General features: G+C 38.6%; 1 protein-coding gene across 1 annotated transcript in view; it reads left to right on the top strand.

The window, feature by feature from the left end:
• Positions 1–21616, top strand: part of FTO (fat mass and obesity associated) — a 410630-nt gene that overhangs the window by 94551 nt on the left and 294463 nt on the right. The window contains exon 2 of the mRNA XM_011946598.1: positions 12226–12303. Within this exon, the coding sequence (XP_011801988.1) occupies positions 12226–12303 (78 nt within the window). The remainder of the gene's footprint in view (positions 1–12225; positions 12304–21616) is intronic.

Here is a 21616-nt window from a genome sequence, read left to right as displayed (position 1 = left end):
CCCGTCTCGGCCTCCCAAAGTGCTGGGATTACAGGCTTGAGCCACCGCGCCCGGCCTATTTTACTTTTTTCAAAGCTGTTTTGTAACTTTAAGTCTTTGCATTTCTAAATGAATTTTAGAAATAGATTGTCAGTTTTTACAAAAAAAACCTTCAGGGATCGTAGTTTGCAATTGCATCAATTTGGGGACAAGGAATTACTGAGTCTTCCAGTCCACTAACATGGCATGTCTCTTTGTTTAATTTCAGTAGTGTTTTTAAATTTTCTTTGTGTAAGTCTGGAAAACCTTTTGTCCAGTTTATCTCTGAGTACTTTATCATTTTTGTTAAGGTACATAGTATTTAAAAAAATTTCAGTTTCAGATTGTTGGTTGCTAGCATATAAAAATAAACTAATTTTTGTATATTGATCCTACAGTGTAGCTAAACTTACTTATTAGTTCTAATAGCTGTTTTGCAAATTCTGTATAATTTTCTACATAGATGCTTATGTCATATTTAATGACATTTTTACCTTTTAAAAATTTATTCTCAATCCCGATCCTTTTCACTTCTTTTTCTTGCCTTGTTGCACTCGCTAGAACCTTCAGTACAATCTTGCGTAGAGGGGATGATAGGAAACATCCTTGGCTTTTTTCCTCACCTTAGGGTAAAATCATTTACTCTTTTACCACTAGGCTGGGGTTCATTGATTCCTTTATTAAGATGAAGAAATTCCCTACTTTACTGAGGGTGTTTATCAGGGTCCTTGTTGGGTGTTGTCTAATACTCTTACCACATCTATTCAGGTGACCCTCTAGTTTTTCTTTCTTAGCCTGATAATATGATGGATTTATGTAGATTTTTGAATGTTAAACCAACCTGGCATTCTGGGGACAACACTTGGTTATTCTACATTGTCCTTTTTATGTGTTGTTGGATTCAGTTTGTTAACATTTTGTTAATACTTGTTACATTTATATACATGAGGGATATTGGTCTGTAATTTTCTTGTAACATTTCTGCTTGCCTTTGGGATTGAAAGCCATTAATTTTCTGGATTAATTTATGTAGAATTGTTATTATTTGTTTCTTAAATGCTTTGTAGACTTTATCAGTGAAGGCTTTGGGTTTGTAGTTTTCTTTGTGGGAAGTTTTTAAAATACAAATTCAATTTCATTAATAGATATAGGACTATCTATGTCTACTAGAAAGGGGCTATCCTTTTCTTTTTCTTTTGTTTTCTTTGAGGGCAAGGACTATATCTTGATCACCATTTTGTCCCAAGCATATCCCTGGCACATAGTGGGTCAGGAGTAAATGTTTGGCGAATGGATGAATGAATGAGGCAAACTCAGAGAGAGAAAGTGGGTACTGTGTCTGTGCTTGGCGCAGTGTGGGGTTGTTTGTGGATGGCATCTCATTCTCATCCTGTAGTAGAGGGATAACACAAAAGTGTGGAGCCTCAGGGCTCCAGAGTCCTCATCCTCTGGGCTACATCTCCTACTTAGCCGAGGTCTTTTCACTCTCTGGGCAAGACTCCTCACTTTGCTGAAATGACAGCGTTCCTGGTGCATGCCTGGTTTAGCTTAGGCTAACCTCTTCTTGAGTGAACCTAGGTAATTTGTGTCTTTCAAGAAATTTCTCTATTTTATTTAAGTTCTAGAATTTATTAGCATAAAGTTTATAACATCCCCTTATTATCCTTTTAATTGACATGTTGAAACTTCTGTGTGTTTTTTAAAATCCTTCTGGCTAGAGATTTTAAATTTTCTTTTCTCAAGTAACTAGCTTTTGGCTTCATTTATTTTTAACTTTTCTATTTTCTGTTTCATTGATTTCTGTTGTGGTCTTTTATTATTTTCTCCTGTTTATTTTATTTGTTCTTCTTTTTCGAGTTTCTCCAGGTGGAAGCTAAGGTAATTTATTTGTGACCATTTTTCTATTTTATGATAAGCATTCAGTGCCGTAAATTTCCCTCAGTTGACTAGTTTAGGGGCATCCCACACATTTTGAAATGTTGTATTTTCATTTTTGTTCAACTTAAAATACTTTCTCATTTCTCTATTGTTTTCTCCTTTGACTCATGTATTATTTAGGAGTCAATTATTTAGTTTTCAAATATTGGGGTTTTCTAGATGTGTATCTGTTATTATTTTAAGTTTAACTCCATTTTGTCAGAGAATATAGTTTTTATGATTTCAATCCTTATAAATGTATTGAGACCCAGAGATGGTCTATCTTAGCAAATGTTCTATGTGTATTTGAAACAAATGTCTATTTTGCTGTTGTTTGGTGGAGCGCTATCTACATGTCAGTTCAAGTTGGTTGATGGTGTTGTTCGAGTCTTTTATGGTGTTTTTGTCTACTTGTTCTACCAGGTATTAAGACAAAGATATTGAAATCTTAGACTGTTAACTATGGAATTACCTATTTCTTTTTGTTCTTTCAGTTTTTGCTGCATGTTTGAAGACCTGTTATTAGGTGTATAAATATTTAAGATTTTTATGTTCTTGATGATTTGACTCCTTTATCATTATGAAATGACTTTGTCTCTTGTAATATTTTTTGTTCTGAATTCCGTTTTGTCTGATATCAATATAGCCACTTCAACTTTCTTTTAATTAGTATTAGTGGGTAAATTTTTTTTCCAACTTTTTACTTCTTTACAAATCTTTTTTTATTGCAGTAGAATATACATAACATATAATTTATCGGCCGGGCGCGGTGGCTCAAGCCTGTAATCCCAGCACTTTGGGAGGCCTGAGACGGGCGGATCACGAGGTCAGGAGATCGAGACCATCCTGGCTAACACGGTGAAACCCCGTCTCTACTAAAAAAAATACAAAAAATTAGCCGGGCGAGGTGGCGGGCGCCTGTAGTCCCAGCTACTCGGGAGGCTGAGGCAGGAGAATGGCGTAAACCCAGGAGGCGGAGCTTGCAGTGAGCTGAGATCCGGCCACTGCACTCCAGCCTGGGGGACAGAGTGAGACTCCGTCTTAAAAAAAAAAAAAAATATAATTGATCATTTTAATCATTTTAAAGTATACACTTACGTGGCATTAAATACAATTTCACAATGTCCTGTCCATCATTTTACTTTAAACCAGTTTGTTTCTTTATATTTGAAGAATATTTTTTATAAGCAACCTATGGTTGCATACTGCTTTTAAAAAAATCCAGTTTGACAGTTTCTCCCCTTTAACTGGGTTATTTAGATCATTTACAGTTATTGCAGTTGTTTCTATGGTTGAATTCAATTCTACCATTTTTGTCTATTTTTTATCCTTTTTTTCTTGATTTCTGCCTTTTTTTGGATTGATTTTTTTATGATTCCATTTTATGTCTTTTGTTGGCTTATTACTTGTAATTCTTTGTTTTTTTAATGTTTGTTTTAGGGTTTCTGGTATCCGTCTTTATCGTATTGGAATCTTTCTTGAAGTATTACTGCACTTCATATGTAGCATAAAAATTTTTACCACAATATACTTTTCATATCTCTCTGGCCATTGTGATGCTGCTGTCATACATTTTATTTCTACATATGTTATGAATCCCACAATGTATTACTCTTGTTTTTGCTTTAGTCAGTTATCTTTTATAAAGACTTAGTGAGAAGTCTTTTGTATTTCCTATATAGTTACTATTTCTGATACTCTTCATTCTCTTAAGTAGATTCAGATTTTTATCTGTTGTCCTTTTCTTTCCACCTAAAGGTCTTCACTTCTTACCTTGAAGGTCTGTTGGTGTTGAATTCTTTCTGCTTTTGTATATCTGAAAAAATATTTATTTCTCCTTTATTGTTGAAATATATTATAGCATTTCCCCACTATCTTCTGTCTTCTGGCAACCATTTTTTTTTTACAAGGAGCTATTTGGTGTTATTCTTTTTTCCTTTTTTTTTTTGAAACAGAGTCTGACTCAGTCACCCAGGCTGGAGTGCAGTGGTGCAAACTCGGCTCACTGCAACCTCCACCTCCCAGGTTCAGGCAATTATTGTGCCTCAGCCTCCCAAGTAGCTGGGATTACAGGTATGCACCACCACACCTGACTAATTTTTGCATTTTTAGTATAGACGAGGTTTTGCCATGTTGGCCAGGCTGGTCTTGAACTCCTGGCCTCAAGTGATCCACCCACCCACCTTGGCCTCCCAAAGTGCTGGGATTACAGGTGTGAGCCACCACACCCAGCCTTATTTGGTGTTATTTTTATAGCTTTTTTGTGTGTGCACAGTACCTTCATCTCTTGCTATCTGTGGGGGAGTGGTTCTAGGACTCTTGCAAATATAAAAATTCATGGATTCTCAAGTCCCGTATATAAAATGGCATGTAGCACTTGCATATAACCTATGCACATCTTCCTATGTACTTTAAATCATCTTTAGATTACTTATAGTACATAATACAATATAAATGCTATATAAATAGTTGTTATATTTCATTGTTTAGGGAATAATAAGAAAAAGTCTGTACATGTTTAGTATATCTACAACCATCCATTTTTTTTTTTCAGGAATATTTTTTATCTGTGGTTGTTTGAATCCATAAATGGGGAACCCATATATATGGAGAGCCAACTGTATTTTCTTTTGTCTGACTGCTTTTAAGACTTTATCTTTTTCACTGGATTTAAGTAATTCGATTATGATGCATTTTAGTGTTATTTCCTCTTGTTTTTTGTGATTGAAGTCCTTTGAACATCTTAAATCTGTAGATTGATGGTTTTCATCCAATTTGGAAAATATTTGGCCACTTTTTTTCTGTCTTCCAATCTCTCTCCTTTCCTTTGTTAACTCCAATTACGTGTATTAAGCTGCTTAAAATCATCCCATAGCTCACTGATGCTCTGTTAACTTTTTTCTTCTGTCTTTTTCCTCTCTCTATTTCATTTTGGATGATTTTCCTTGCTGTGTCTTCAGGTTCATTTTTCTTTTCTTCTGTTATAACTAATTTGTGTTGAATTATTATCATCCAGTGTATCTTTCCTCTCAGATATTGTGGATTTACTCTAGAAGCTTGATTTAACGTTACTTCTGTTTCTCTACTTACCATGCTCAATCTTTTCCCAACTTTTTGAACTTGTGACTACAGTTATACTTACTGTTTCAGTGTACTTGTCTACTCATTTTGTCATCTGTTTTGTTTTTGCACCAGTTTCAATTAGTTGCTTTCTCTCTTTATTATCAGTCATACTGTCTTGCCTTGTAGTATTCTCTTAGAAACTTCCATGCCTTGATGCTTTTGATTGGATGACAAACACTGTAAATTTTTAACATTGAAGTGCTGGATTCCGTACTTGCTGTTCTCTTAAATAACTCATTTAAGTTACTTGGAAACAGTTGGATCTTTTCAGGTATTGCAGTTAATTAGAAAGGAACGGTGTGACATTGAGTCTAGGGCTATCGCACTACTGCTGAGGTAAAATCCTTCTGAGTATTCTTCCTGATGTTTTCTAAATTATGACATTTTCTATCCAGGCTAGATTTTTTTTGTATGCTGTAGTGTTGGCTCCCATTACTGGAAACAGAACAAGACTTGCTAAATATTAATTAAAAAGATCTCTTTTGAAAGCCTTGTAGAGCTACCAAAGCAGCCAGGACGTGAGGGTCCAAGAGCAGTGGCTGTAAGTATTGGTTTTAAAAATCTATAAGTAGGATTGATTTTAATTAAAAACTTAAAAAAAATGTTATGTTGTGTAGTTGTTTTTCAGTTAAAAATTAAACAGTTCTTTAGAGAGATGATTTCTCTTGCCTCAGAGATGGTGTGGTGCAGTGGGTGTGGCCTTGTACCTGGGAACTAAGAATGTGAGTTGTGATTCTCTCATAAGCAGCAGTATAGTCTCTTGCCAGTCACTTAATAGCTCTGGATGGGCCTTAGTTTCTTTATATGTTCTAAAATTTTGCAATTTTGTCATATTAAAAATTACACGATCACCACCACATAGTTAATTGACACATTTTATATGTGTAAACTTTTATGGGAAGTTTTTATACATTTCTCCTGTAGATCACTGAGGCTAGTTAATATCTGGATTTGTATTAATCCAGTAGCATTAATCTGTGGCCTAAAGTGTAATTTGATGTGCTACACATAGATTCCTATATAAGTAATTTATAACTAGGAAATAAAACTGTCCTTTCCAGACATGAATAAACAACAATAACAACGAATGGTTGCCAAAGCATATTGAGGGCTGTTTATGTGCCAGGCACTGTTCTTAGAGCTTTATGTATTAATATCATTTACATCTCACAGGGAGATAAGAAAGTAGTTCCAAATCATAAACCTAGACTGGCACTGGAATTCAAGAGTTTGGCGCCTTAGGCTATAAACACATAACAAAGGAGTTTGCTTTGTTATACAGACCCGTGCCCCACTGTCTGAATGCTATTTGCCTAATATCTGCATAGTTTATAGTTTGCAAAATGCACTAATGTATATGAATAATTTTTATTTTATCATCACAACTCTATGAAACAGTGTCTCTTACAGATGAGGAAATTGAGAATGAGCGAGTTTGCTTCCGATGTGGTACCTCATCGAGGAGTCTCCATTCAATCCGACTTTCGCCTCCAAATCCAGTTTACTTTTACTGTGCCATTTTTTCATGGAGAGGGAAGTTTTTCACAGGACAGGGAATGCTGAATTTGTTGAAATGGTTGAAATACTTTTTTTCTTCTTATCTAAAGCAAATATGGTATAAGTATATGTGAAATATTTATTTACACTTCTTTTGGTTTAGCTACTTCTTAGTAATCTTTTCTTTTTTTTTTGGTGGGGGGGAAGAATCTTGCTGTGTCACCGTGCAGTGATGACTCACTGCAATCTCCACCTGCCAGGTTCAAGCGATTCTCTTGCCTCAGCCACCCTGGTAGCTGGGATTACAGGTGTGCGCCACCATGGCCGGCTAATTTTTGTATTTTTGGTAGAGATGGGGTTCCCTTTGGTGGCCAGGCTGGTCTTGAACGCCTGGCCTCAAGGGAGCCGCCTTCCTTGGCCTCCCATAGTGCTGGAATTTCAGGCGTGAGCCACTGCGCCTGGCTCTTAATGATCTTTCTAGTGTTAGTTTAGATATGTCTTCTTTGCCCACTAAGCACCCTGCTTAAGAACTAGGTCATTTTCCCACTTAAAACCCTCATAGGATCATGCAGTTATTTTCACAATGAACGTTCATTAGCCATTATTTGTCATTGTATTTTGAAAAGACTCAGGTAACAAAATTAAATTTTTATTGAACCTAACACAATAGGATGCACAGTTGAAGAAGTATTATGTGGAACATGATACATGGATAAAGAATAAGTGTCCTTAGGAGCATAATCTTGACACGGCCTGAAGAGTCAGGAGTGGGATGAAAAATATGCTTCATTTGTAGGTGAGATACACCCTTACATGATGAGTCATAATCCACTTAATCTTTTTATGTAATTACTGTAAGACTCTCAAACCATATCTCTATGTGACAAGATATACGAGCTCAGATACAGCTTAACTTCTTCACAGTAAAGCAGAGGCTTAGGGTTGGTATAGTTTCTGATATTTAACTTGAAACCCTTAGGAATTTGAGTTGTGGTGCTTTTTTGAAAAATTTGAGTTTTTTTTTTTGAGACAGAGAGTCTTACTCTGTCACACAGGCTGGAGTGCAGTGGCGTGATCTCAGCTCACTGCAACCTCTGCCTCCCAGGCTCGAGTGATCCTCCTACCTCAGCCTCCTGAGCTACTGGGACTACAGGTGCACACCACCACACCCGGCTAGTTTTTGTATTTTTTCATACAGACGGGTTTTTGCCATGTCCCCAAGCTGGTCTCGAACTCGTGAGCTCAGGTGATCCTCCTGCCTCCTCCTCCCGAAGTGCTGGGATTACAGGTGTGAGCCACCGCGACTGGCTGTGGTGTGTTTCACATAGGTCTTTTGTCCTCTTTTACTTTGCCAGAGCTGTGGAAATAGGTGGTAGCCTGCGTGGAAGGATCTTCATCTGCCCCTCCTGCCAGGTAGGAGAGCTGAGGCTTCACGCTCTCTCTGGCTCTCCATGTGGCATTTGTGAACGGCTTGATGTATTTGACACAAGTGTGACAGCAAAGAAGTGTGTGAGCAGAGCAGTGTGCTGCAGGGCCCAGCTGTGTGGATTTATCTGTACATCAGGCCGAGGAGCAGCAGTTAGCCAGATCTGACAGTCAAACGTGAGCTCCTTCTACCTGTGCTCCAGAGTGCATTTTAATGTTGTGTGTTTTTACCATGGTTGGCATTTGACACAAAGAAAATTGTCAGAGCTGTTTTTTTTCCTCTCCTCTTTAGTGTGCTAGTCTGCAATAGTTTTCCAAATAAATACTTCATTGTACATGGACAAAAGTATGCACTTTGTAAAACAATGCCAAAAATCATTCTTTATCTTTATACTGAATTTCATGTGAGGAATTAGTAGGTTAGATGTTTGAATTGGTAACAGGTAAGACGTTTACATAGTGCAAAAATCAAAACAATATAAAATGGAATATTTTGAGTAGTCTTGGCTCTGCCTTTGTCCCTTTCTAGTCATTTCCCACCTCTGTTGACAGTTAATCACTTTAATAGTCTGTCATTCATCCTTTGTGTTTCTGTGTGTGAATGCAAGCAGAGTTTTGTGCCTTGGTTTTTACTCCCCAATATCTTCTGGAGAGCTTTTTAGCTCATAAACAGAGAGCGTCCTTGTTTTTGTTTACTGTTGCTTTATACTTCATCATGTGGATGTCCTGTAGTTTATTCAGCTGTCCCCTGTGGCTGGAGATTTGCATTGTTTCTAATCTGTTTGTTTTATTGAGATAATAATTTCCATATCATAAAATTCACCATTTTAAAGTGTAAAGTTCAGTGGTTTTTAGTGTGATTCGAAACTTCTGTTCTACAAATAATGATGTAATGAGTATCCTCGTGCATATATTCTTCTGAACATGGTACAAGTATGTTAGAAGGATAAATCAAAAGTAGGATCGCTGGCTCACACGGTAAATGCATTTGCATTTTGAAAGGAGTTGACTGTTACCCTCTCTAAGGATCGTGTTGTTTTGCCCTCCTGATAGCAGAGCGAAAGGGCCTGTTTCTCTTAGTCTTGCCCATAGTGACCTTGCTTTTCATAAAACAATCTTAATGTTTGATTTTTATAAAGCAGTTAAGAATTTTTAATTTTGATGTTTATGAGCTAGCAATTTAATTTACTATTGATATCTGATTGATTTCACTGATGTAAACATGACCAAAACTTCTCTTTATGTTTGTAAATATTGTTATTGAATAATTGATCCTGTCAGTTACTTAGTAAAATTGCAGGTAGTGAGTGTTGATGTTCAGAGCAGATTTTTATCTGTAGGGTCTTAAGTTGGGTGATTTTCTGGTCTCCATTCTCTGGTGTCGTGTAGACACAACATTGCTCACAGTATTAAAATGAAAATTCCTGGTGAAAGATCAGTTATATGCTGCTTGCTCTAGAGTAGGAAAAATCTTGTCAAATTTTATCCTTTTGATACAGCCTTTTAAGTTACAATGTTTTATACCTGTCTGATGCTCAATTCCGAAATGAACTAAGAAGTGGTGGTTGTTACAGAATTTAGCTGAACCATTAATTATAAGCAGAGGTACAGCCTACAGTGGCACTTGTCGACCTATGCGACAGGTCTGTTGCTGTTTCACCTGATTTAGGTGGAGTATGTAATTACTTTTGGGAATCCATACTTTTGTGCTCCTCTTTATATGTAGATTAGCTTTATTGATGGACTCTCATGTAGAGATCTTAAGGTGGTGTTTGCAAGGTGGAGCCATTTCAAGGTTTGAGAAATGTGCATTTGAATTATTCAAGGCTTACTTTTTTTGGCATTTATAAATATTCTGGCACTTTGTGTCTATAAAAACGACTAAGAATTGATAAAATATTCATAGGAAAATGGAGGCATTTCTAAGCTTGTAGTAAAAATTGAGGTATAGATTTTGATTAAATTTATGATGGAGTGGAGAAATGTATAAGTATGCACATAGAAATATCATTGGTTCTTTCTATGGCCCAAATAATGATTAATACTGAAAAACAGATAAATTGATTAACCAATAGTGAGTTATCCAAACTGGTTTGTCGATTATCTGTAATGGTGTGTGTTACATTAGTATTATAACTATAAAAGTATCATAATTTAGGCCAGGCATGGGAGCTCACTTCTGTAATCCCAGCACTTTGGGAGGCCAAGGCAGGCAGATCATTTGAGCCCAGGAGTTTGAGACCAGCCTAGGGAACATACTGAGGCCTCATCTCTACAAAGAAAAGTAAAACAAAACTAGCCAGGCATGGTGGCATTGCACCTTTAGTCCCAGCTACTTGGGAGGCTGAGTTGGGAGAATCATCTGAGCCCAGGAAGTCAAGGCTGCAGTGAGCTGTGATTGGGCCACACTTCAGCCTGTGGGACAGAGTGAGACCCTGTATCAAAAAAAAAAAAAAAAAAATTCATAGTTGAACTGGTAAGTCAACCTTTTTGTTATAAATGAGAAAACACCTATAGTCAAAACAAAGACTTTGACTAAATAAATATAATAGAATTATGCCTAAGAGTAGAATTCGGTTTTGTGTCTCTTAGGTCAATTGGTTGCTATACTTCTATTCCCTTTCTTTTTCCTCACTTTAGATAATGATACAAAAAAGGTCCAGAAAGAATTTGTGTTTTACCTAAAAGGACATTTCCTTTGACTACTCTGATTGTGATGGGTTTGTGAGAGAAGGCTGCTATCCTGGGGTGGGAGAGGGTAGTACTTAGGGCCACCACGTCTGGTTGAGTAGGTTGTGCACTTTGTAAAGACAGTGGCCATTGGAGCAGGTGGAGCCTGAAATCCAGTTTGTGTTTACCAAGTCATATTCTTATGGAGTGGGACTATATTGGCCCAGAGCAAGGTGTACCATTATCTAATTTTTATAAATGTGACTTACTGGCTGACAGTAGCTTTGATGATGCATTTAATTGCATTTTTATTTGAAACCCAGTGGTTTCTGCCGTTTTTGCTTTTCTTTCTTACAGATAATGTCTGTTGTATGTACATGTCTATGTGTCTGTGAGTGTATGTGCACATTTATGCCATTTATGTGCCACGTACACACACAAACTCCATATATTCTTGAATGTAAGGTCAGATATTCTTTGAAAAATATCCCTCAGAAGGAAGCAGGTGCCCTATATGTATCTGATTTCTTATAAGATACTTTATAATATGAGATCCTCTTTCAGTTACTTTGTTTGAATAGCACAGTACTGTTTGGGGAAAACGTAGTCTCTGGAAACAGCCTCAGACAATGCTGGCTTTGAGTGCTTAAAAAGGCTGCTTCATGGAATTGGAAAAGAAAAGAAACAAAGATGTTTAACACAGATTTAGTCATTATTATAGAGATGATAGATCACTCTAAGAAAGCAATACTATAAGTGGATATGATCTCAAATAAATGTTTACAAGATGAATAACTATTCCACATATCTTGACATTGTGCAGATAGATACTTGTGGCTTGGTTTGGTATTTCCAGTGATAGTACCATAAAAGGATTTACAAGCTACTATGTCTCAAGCAGATTGTACAGACAGGCATTTGCTCTGGAAAACTGTATTGGATGACTTGTAAGCTGGCTCTAGTGATGAAAAAGACCTGGATGTCAACAATACATGTGAAAAGTGAATCAAATTGTCTCATGAAATGTGAGAGTGAATAAAATTATTTCTAAATTTATGCTTCATACCATGTGTAATTTAGTATGTATGTAAATGGACTGGGTGCCATGACTCATGCCTATAATCCCAGCACTATAGGAGGCCAAGATGGGAGGATTGCTTGAGGTCAGAAATTTGAAACCAGCCTGCGCAACATAGCGAGACCTTATCCCTACTAAAAATAAAAAAAAAATTATCCAAGCATGGTGGCACCCCTGTAGTCCCACCTACTTGGGAGGATGAGACAGGAGGATCGCCTGAGCCCAGGAGTTTGATGTTATAGTGAGTTATGGTCACACCACTGTATTCCAGCCTAGGTGACAGAGCGAGACTCTGTCTCTAAAAGAAAAGAAAAAAAAAGATATATATAATTTAATTAATACATTTTATAATTGCGATTTGACTAATTTCTGTCTCTAAAAGATTATAAATTCAAAGTTGGCTAAAATTTGTATTCTCTTACTTGAAAAATAAGAAAGTGTCTTATTTTGGGTCATTGTATATTCACTTATATGTAATTATTATTATTTTCAAACAGAAACTGAGGCTTCTTGAAGAGCTTGAAGACACTTGGCTTCCTTATCTGACTCCCAAAGATGATGAATTCTATCAGCAGGTAAGGTGTTTTAATATTTTTATCAATTTCAGTGATGTGTTCTGATCAACCTTATTTTACCTATGAGGAAGCTGGGCTAGAGAGGCTAAATGACAGGTGAAAAGGTCAAATTAGATCACCCATGACTCCTCATGGCCTACAGAGCATGTACATTTCTTCAGAGTTGGCTTTTTGCTATGAATTTAATGCTTTAACATAGTGACTGTTTTTATTTCCTCGGACATTCCACACTTCCTTGCCTCTGCTCATGCTGTTTGTTCTGCGTAGCTCTTCCTCCTTCCTTTTGCTTCTTGTCCTGTTGCAGATGGCTAATTCTTCAAGAGTTCAGTTAAACATCACCTCCTTTGTGAACATTTTTCCAGCTTATGCTACCTACAAGTCAAGTTGATTGCACTCCTTGTAAATAACTCTGCATCACCTAGCACACGTGGTATTGCAATTACAGGATCCCGTGTCTGTCTCTCTGAATTAGACACCACTGTTTCAATTACAAATGACAAAAACTCAAATCAAACTCACTGTGGCAAAAAATAAGGGGAATTTATTGACTTGCCTTAGAAGTGTAGGAGTACATGGCAAAATCCAACTTTACAAAAGATGTCATCCGATCAGTTTCTTTCTGTTTTTCTTGGCTTAGCTTTCCTCATTGTGATCTCATGCTCAGTAGGCTCTCATCTAAGAGCATAGCAGGACTCTGACAGCCCAAGGGGTATGTGGTCTTTGGCATCTGGGATCTTAGAAAAAGGTAGGAAGTTCTTTTTCCCTGGTTCCATCAAATTCTCCAGGAAGTAATCCTGTTGGCCTGGTTGGAGTCGTGTGCTTATCACTGAACTAGTCATCATGTTCAGGAGAGTCAAATGCTCCTGTTTGCCTGGCCTAGTTCTTGCACCTACTCTTGGAGTGGGGTTGGAGTGGGAGTACTCCCACCAAACTGCATGCACTATGTGAGTTAGACATGGGTGGCTTTCCCAAAGGAAAATCGGAGTCCTGTTTCCAAAGAAGAAGGGTAGGCCCTCTGGGCATGTAAAAATAATAACTTTTCACCTCTTCTTTCCTACTAGAATGTGAAGCCTTAAAGCGGAGGGTTACCATGAAAATCGGAATAGGAATTAGGTCACAGCATCTTTGTATCTCTAGCACCTGCATGTACATAGCTGACTATCAGTAACCAAGGAAGGAAGAGAGGAAAGAAGGACTTTATCCATCTAGAATCCAGGTCAATATGATTTCTGTGACTTCTAGCTCAGTATTATTCCTAGGCCACTGTCTCTTATCTCCATTCCCATTTGATTTACACCATCTTTCCTCTTCACTATCAGTCCTCTTATAGGTCTGTCTGGTTTTCTTCCTTGCCCCCCTTCATACTTGAAGCTGTAGTATTGTCTAACCAAGTTGTAAATCGGAGCAAGGCAACCCTCTGCTTCAAATCCCACATCATTGACTGGCTCCTGCATTTTCAGCCTCATCTCTCCTGCTCCTACACCTTTTTATCCACACTGGATTTTTGCAGTACTTTAAATATGGTATGAGTTTCATCTTTGGGGCCTTCTTGCTACGTCCTCTGCTGACGTACCTCCTTCTCTTTATCTGTCTCTTCTTTTTTTTTTATTTTTTGACACAGGATCTCAATCTGTTGAGTGAGACTGGAATGCAGTGGTGAGATCTGGGCTCATCTGCAGACTGGAATGCAGTGGTGAGATCTGGGCTCATTGCAACCTCTGCCCCCCAGGCCCATGCGATTCTCCCACCTCAGCCTCCCAAGTAGCTGAGACCACTGGTGCGTGCCACCATGCCTGGCTAATTTTTTGTATTTTTGTAGAGACAGGGTTTTAGCATGCTGCCCAGGCTGGTCTTGAAATCCTGAGCTCAAGCGATTCGCACACCTTGGGCTCACAAAGTGCTGAGATTACAGGCATGAGCCACCATGCCTGTCCTGTCCTTTCTTTCCTTGGTGAACTTCTGTTTTACCTGTTAGTAATGGCTCATATGCCATCTCCTGTAGGAAGCTTCCCTGACACCTCTACAAGTTGTCTGTGCTTCCTCTCTTGTACTTAATACCTTTATCAGCACTTAATCTCACTTAATTGTGTGTGTGTGTTTTTTTTTTTTTGAGATAGTCTTGCTGTGTCGTGTCCAGCCTGGAGTGCAGTGGCGCGATCTGAGCTCACTGCAGTCTCTGCCTCCTGGGTTCAAGCAAGTGCGTCTGGCTAATTTTTGTATTTTTAGTAGAGACATGGTTTCACCATGTTGACCAGGCTGGTCTCGAACTCCTGACCTCAAGTGATTTGGCGTCCCAAAGTGCTAGGATTACAGGCTTGAGCCATCACATCCAGCATTAATCTCACTTAATTGTAATGAATTTTTTTGTGTGCTGACTTCCCTTATCCTCTGTACTTCGTTCAGTGCCTGGTACCTATCAGGTGCTGAATGAGCTTGCTTAAATGCATGCATGCAATAGCTAATTTGGAAAACCAGTTATATATGATAATACTGAGTTTAGTATGATATGAATTTTGCTTCTACACACATAGACACCTCCCCAGGGAGTGGGCATCTGGAAAGATTTGACAGATGTGTACAGAAATGTCATACCGCATAGTGATAGAGTGGGTGTTCTCTTTTGAACTTTCCCAGTTTTCCAAATTTTCTGCAGTGAATGTATATTCTTTTGCAGTCAGGCAAAAAATAATTTTTAAATGTTCCCTTAAGACAGGTAAACCCACAAAAATGCAATTAGTTCTGAAATGATTACTAATATTTTCGTAGCTATAAGCCTTCTAGTACATGATTATATGCATTGTCACAAAGCAGCTGCTGAGCCATTTCAGCTTTTGTGGTGTGAAAATGGTACAGGAAGAATGAGATACAAAAGGTTATCAGCCCACTGTGCTCTGAACCAGCCATCCGCTAAGGGGTAAAAGGAAACCTAAATGCAAACAGAACAACCATCAAGCCTTCTCTGTTATCTTTTCAAGGCCCACAACAAACCCTGATACCAATATCTAATCACTCTAAGTGCACCTTCTTGTTTTTCTTTTCTTTTATTTATTTATTTATTTTATTTTTTATTATTAGTATTGTTTTTGAGACAGAATCTCACTCTGTGGCCAGGCTGGAGTGCAGTGGTGCGATATCAGCTCACTGCAACCTCTGCCACCCGGGTTCAAGCGATTCTCCTGCCTCAGCCTCCCGAGTAGCTGGGATTACAGACACCTGCCACCATGCCTGACTAATTTTTGTAATTTTAGTAGAGATGGGGTTTCAGCATGTTGGCCAGGCTGGTCTCGAATTCCTGACCTCAAGTCATCCACCTGCCTCAGCCTCCCAAAGTGCTGGGATTACAGGTGTAAGCCACTGCGCCTGGCCAAAGTACACCTTCTAAGAAGGCTTAGTACTTCAGTAAAACTTTAGTAAAAGTAAACCTCTTCTCTTAAAAGATGAAATGAAAATACTTTTTAATAACATGAATAAATAGAAAGTTCAGACCTGACACTGGGTTCCTTAAACAGGCCCTCACCACAAGAATGCCAATCCAGCTGCCAGTCATAAACACAGGAGTCTGTGCAGCTTCCATTTTGGGTCCGTCGATTGACCCTTACAGCGTGCTAGGCTTTGTGCTACATGTTTTATGCATACTCTCACATGTAATCCTCACAACAGCCTCATTCATTCATTCCACAAATAGGTATTCAGCAACTATTCTTCAGGCTTGAGGTACTTGAGGTAGGTATTATTTCTGTTGTAGAAATCAAGAGAGGAACCAGGCACAACTGTAAGTTCTACCTACTTGGGAGGCTGAGGTGAGAGGATCATTTGAGCCCAGGAATTAGAGTCCAGCCTGCATGTCATAACAAGGCCCCTTCCCTAAAAAAGGAGGAAATCAGGAGAGACTAGTTATGCGAGTAGAAGAGCTGGAGTTCAGCCCATATTTGTCTTACTCTGAGTGCCCATGCTCTTTCTGTTATATTGTCCACCTCTTGGTCTACCGTGCTCCAATTCAAAACACCTTCAGAGAGGTTTTGCAGTTTCTTTTAATAAGACCATAGATAAAAGAAGCAAAACCAAACCACCAAAAGTCAAAGCAGAAAAGCAGAGAGAACCTCTGTTAGCTCATCATGGAATACAAGGAAGCAAGGACTTACATAGTCAGAAAACAGACTCTGGCTTCCAGAAATATGAATGCAGCCCCTCTTATCCAAAGAAAATGAGACTCTCCTCAGTAACCCCCTTGCTTTCATTGATTGTGTACTAGCTATGTGCTAGGTTGTTCTGCTGCTATTTTAAGTGCATTACATGTGTGGGCTCATTGAAATCTTGCTATACTCTTCTGAGACAGGTATTACTAAAACCCTATTTTAGAGATGAGGAAACCAAGGGACAGAGAAGTTTAAAAATTTGTTCAAGACTTATATGCAGGATATGTTGGGACTAGGATTTAAGCCTGGGCTGTTGGCTTTTGGGTCTCTACTCTTAAGTCCTATACTGCTTCTCTCTTCCCTTGTGTTTCTTCTTCCTTCTGAGATGACTCTGCTCTTGTCTCAATGGTTCCAGACCTCTGTCCTCATCCCAGCTCTCCCTGTGACCTCCAGCTCTCCACTTCCAACTGCCTATGGAGCGGCTCTACCTGAAAGTCTTCCAGCTACCTCTAACTCAACATGATTCATATTCATTAAGTTACTTACTCCATTAAACAAATGGATTTCACTCCCCAGCTCTGTGCCAGGTAATGTTTTAGGCATTAGAAATGAAGTTGTGAAAACTAACAAGAGATTCATGTCTTCTTTGAGCTTATTTCTTGTGAGACAGGTGGTGTAGGAGCAAGCCATGTAGATACTTGTGGGAAGAATGTTCTGGGCCTACGGAATAGCAAAGCCTCTGAGGTATATTTGGCAGGAAAAGCACCCGAGGCCAACATATCTGGAACAGAGGGAGAGAGCTGGTGACAGCAGGGGAGACAGTCGGGGGGGGGGGGCCCAGTTATATAGGAACTTACAGTTTGTAAGTTCTGTAAGAAGAACATTGGTGGTTACTCTGAGATGAGGAGGCATGAGAGGGCTTGGAGCACAAGCATGACAGGATGTGACTTACATTTTAATAAGGATTCATTCAACAAGGCTCCTCTCATTCAGCCTCTTCTCTAATGGTATCCCCTAGTCCCATTCTTAAAATTAGAAAGCTCACCACCCTCGACTTCTACCCATTGCTTTCTTCCCTCATTTAGTCGCTGGGCCCCTGGTGGTTTTACCTCTTTAGAATCTCTCAAATTGTTTTTTCTTTTTCTATCCCACAGACACTACCTCAACTATGTAGGCCGCATTGATCACCTTCCGCCTCCGCAGTTTTCGCATCCTCCTGATTGGCATTCCTCATGCCCTCCCCAGTGCCATCAGAACTGACTTATACCTCCTTGTTTTATAAATTTTGTTGAGTCTCCTTTCTTTCCAAGGTCAAGTTCAAATTCCTCAGCATATCCACCCTATGAGGCCATTGACTTTCTTGTTTTCTTTTTTTTGAGATAGAGTCTTGCTCTGTCGCCCAGGCTGGAGTGCAGTGGTGCGATCTTGGCTCACTGCAACCTCTGTCTCCCAGGTTCAAGCGATTCTCCTGCCTCAGCCTCCCGAATAGCTGGGACTACAGGTGCATGTCACCATGCCTGGCTAATTTTTGTATTTTTAGTAGAGATGGACATGGCGAGGCTGATCTCAAACTCCTGACCTCAAGTGATCTGCCTGCCTCGGCCTCCCAAAGGGCTGGGATTACAGGTGTGAACCACCACACCTGGCTGCCATTGACTTTCTGACCCTAAACTAACCTCTCTGGTGTAATCTCATTCCATGGCCTAAAATGGCACCCAACCATAAACTCTCATCATAGGGAGTTCTTGGTTCCACCCTGACTCTGCTGTGCCCTCTTATCCTTCCTTGCCTTTGTGCCCACTAGTACTCTCTTCCCTTTTCTGTCTGGTAAGCATCTACTCTTAAAGACTTTACTTAAACACTACATATTCTGTGAAGCCTTCAGAAAATCCCTTTTGTTCTAAAATGTATGCAAAATCTGACTGCTTCTCACCACCTCTGCTGCTTCCACCGTGGCCAAAACTGCCATCATCTCTGTTGCAACAGCCTCCTGACTGGTTCTGCCTCCTTCCCCCGGTCTAGTTGATTTTAACACGGCATCCGGAGTGATCTTTTGAAAACATAAATCAGCTCGTTACACTTTCTTGCTCAAAGCCCTTGAATAGCTTCCCATCAGCCCAGGACCTGACATGCACCCACAAAGCTCTACATGCTTGGGTTCCTAACTGCTTCCCTCACCTCATTTCCTGCTCCTGCCCACTCCCCACCCTCCTCACACTTTTATTCCTATTCTGGCACTTTACTCTTCCTGGAATAAACCAAGCTCACTCCTGCCCCAAGGCCTTTGCAGTGAATGTTCCTTCAACCTGGAACTCTCTTATCTCCCCAGGCATCTGCAGAGATTGTATCCTTATTTCTTGCTTTCTTCTGCTCTGATGTCACTGTATCTAGAGGCCTTCCCTCACCACCCTGTGTAAAATAGGCATACTTACCCCAGCACTCCCTACCCTACTTTCTCGGCTTTATTTTTCCCCATAGACTAATCATCATCTAAAATACCATATATTTTATTTCTTTATATTCTTATTGTGTGGCTTAGCATACTAGAACATGAGCTTCTAGAGAGAAAATAGACATTTTGCTGTCTTCCATGTTCTCAGCACCCAAGGGCTTTGCAAATAGTAAGTGCTCAATACATATGTATTCAGTACCTAAGGGTTTTCCAGCTTTTCCTTCCTAATTATTCTCCGCTCCCATAGCAGTATACTCACACTTCTATTGTAGTAGGTTCTTCTCTTTTTGTTTCCATTTCAGTCTGTACTGTTAAATGATGAGATGCTGTCAAATAGGACCTATCTTCTTTCAATCCTTATATGTCTGGCACTTTATACAGTACCTGGTACATAGCAAGTATTTGGGAAATATTAAGTAAACACAATGAAATGAAGTATTGAATGAATGAATGAATGAATGAACGAGAATCTCTGTGTCATTTTGTAGCAAAGCACATGTTACCTCAAGTCTTATGATAGCTGTGGCAGAGTCTGAACAGTGACTCCAGAAGTGTATCCCTTCTGGGGCTCTAGTTCGCATCATGCAGACAGAGTCTGGGTCAGATGAGTGTTTAGCCCATTAGTCATCGGACAGCTGCCAAGTTGCAAGCATTTTACAACAAAAATTGTATAGAAAATGAGTGATAGGGTGCGAATTGCTGAGTGCAAAATAGAGTTAGGAGCAAAATCTATTAACAGCTAGATTAGAAATACGCTCCTCTAAAATCAGAATATTCTGGTACTTTTAAGTGAAGGGCATTTCCCAAGTCACTTGAAGATTTAAAATTTTTTTTTTCTCTCTACCCAAGGTTGAGTTCCACTGGGCTTCATTTAAGTGAGCCTCTGGTAAACTGGTATCTTACTCATTTAAAACCATGTCTGACTTCTCTGTCTGATGAAATCTTTCAGAAGCATCTCTTGATATGGGAGGAAAAGGTAGAATTTTTATATAATGGCTTAAAATAGACAGAAAATGAAGCCTGATCTCCAGAGAGCTTAGCTTTCCACATCTTTCAGCCATTGACAAAGGCCTGGCATGCTGGCATTTTATATCTAAAATACCTTTCCAAATACTTATTAAACTATATAATCATCATTTATGCCACAGGATCATTTGTGGATCTCAAGAAATACAGTATGTGACCAGACAACTACTAATATAAATTTCATGACTCATTGGAAAAAACTCTAATGGGATTAAATGAAAAAAAGTCTAGCATATTTGAAAATCTACCAACAGCTGTTCCAAATTATTTGTGATATCTGATGTTCTACATGTACCTGTCCAAAATGGAAAGTGAACTTATTTGTTTGACAGAATGAATTAATATTAAGTTACTTAATGTTCACTTATTCTCCAAAGTTACTTGTTCTTTTTTTTTTTTTTTTAAAGAAAAATTGAACAAATGCTACGTAGTACGTTTATGTGTCAGGCACTAATTTAATTACTTTATAAACAATAAAAGAGGGCATTTAGGTTGGGATTTTTTTTTCTCTTACATTTTCTTTGAGATAGTGACAAAATTAGCCAGTTATTATTATTTGTTTTCACTGTGGCACAGTGAAAATTCCTCAGTCTTGAACAACAGATTTAAATAGTACCAGAAGTTCTCTTGAAGATTTTTGACCATTTAGAGCCATCAGAAAGAATCTCTTGGCAAATATAAGAAATGTCATGAAAATTAAGAAGTTTTTTAGTGCAGCATGTTCGCTCTGATTTTTTTGATTAAAAATATTTTACACTTATTTTGGGAAATTTGAAAATAATATAGATGTCTAAAGAAGAAAATTAAAATAATGCTCAAGTATGTTACTCAGAGATAACCACCATAAACTTTTGGCTATCTTTTTCTCCAAGTTTTTTTTTTTTTTTTCTGTGAGCCTTTACAGTAACGTACTGTTTTTCTTTTAATGAAACTGAGATCCTCTTGTCTGACTATCTTGTTACTAACTTCTTCTCTGACTATAGTTTCCTACTGACTTTCAAACAGTTAAGTTTGTTACTTTAATATTCCATCACGTGGTTGTACCATTTTCCCTTCTAATCCCTTCTTGGGCATTTCGGTGATTTTCAGTTTTTAATTATTATCAATAACAGTGTGATGGATATTCTTATAATCTTGTGTGTTTAATAACTTCCTTATGACAAATTCCTAAAAGTAGAATAACTGCATGAAAAGACATGGATGGGCATATTTAGGTTCTGAAAGATCTTGTCCAATTGGCCTTAAACAATGTTGTAATAATTTGCATTCCTAATTGCTCGCTATCAGAATATTGAATTTTGCCATTATCAACAATATGTATTACTATTATAAAATGTTTTAATGCAAATTTGATAGACAGTAACTAATTTAAGTATAATATAATACCAATTATATATTTTCCAACTTTGATACAGTTAATATTTATTTATCTATCTGTCTTTGAGATGGGGTCTCACTCTGTGGCCCAGGCTTAGGCTTACTGCAGCTTCCACCTCCTGGGCTCAAGCCATCCTTCCACCTCAGCCCCCCAAGTAGCTGGAACCAGAAGTGCATGTCACCACACCCGGATAATTTTTTTGTATTGTTGGTAGAGAGGGGGTTTCACCTTGTTGCCCAGGCTAGTCTCGAGCTCCTGAGCTCAAGCAATACACCTGCCGGAGCCTCCCAAAGTGCTGGGATTACATGTGTGAGCCACCGC

This window comes from Colobus angolensis, unplaced genomic scaffold (genome assembly GCF_000951035.1).
Source record: "Colobus angolensis palliatus isolate OR3802 unplaced genomic scaffold, Cang.pa_1.0 Scaffold251, whole genome shotgun sequence".
In the NCBI taxonomy this organism is placed as follows: domain Eukaryota; kingdom Metazoa; phylum Chordata; class Mammalia; order Primates; family Cercopithecidae; genus Colobus; species Colobus angolensis.
The sequence above is the reverse complement of the archived record's forward strand: the minus strand, read 5'-3'. Positions and strand labels throughout refer to the sequence as shown.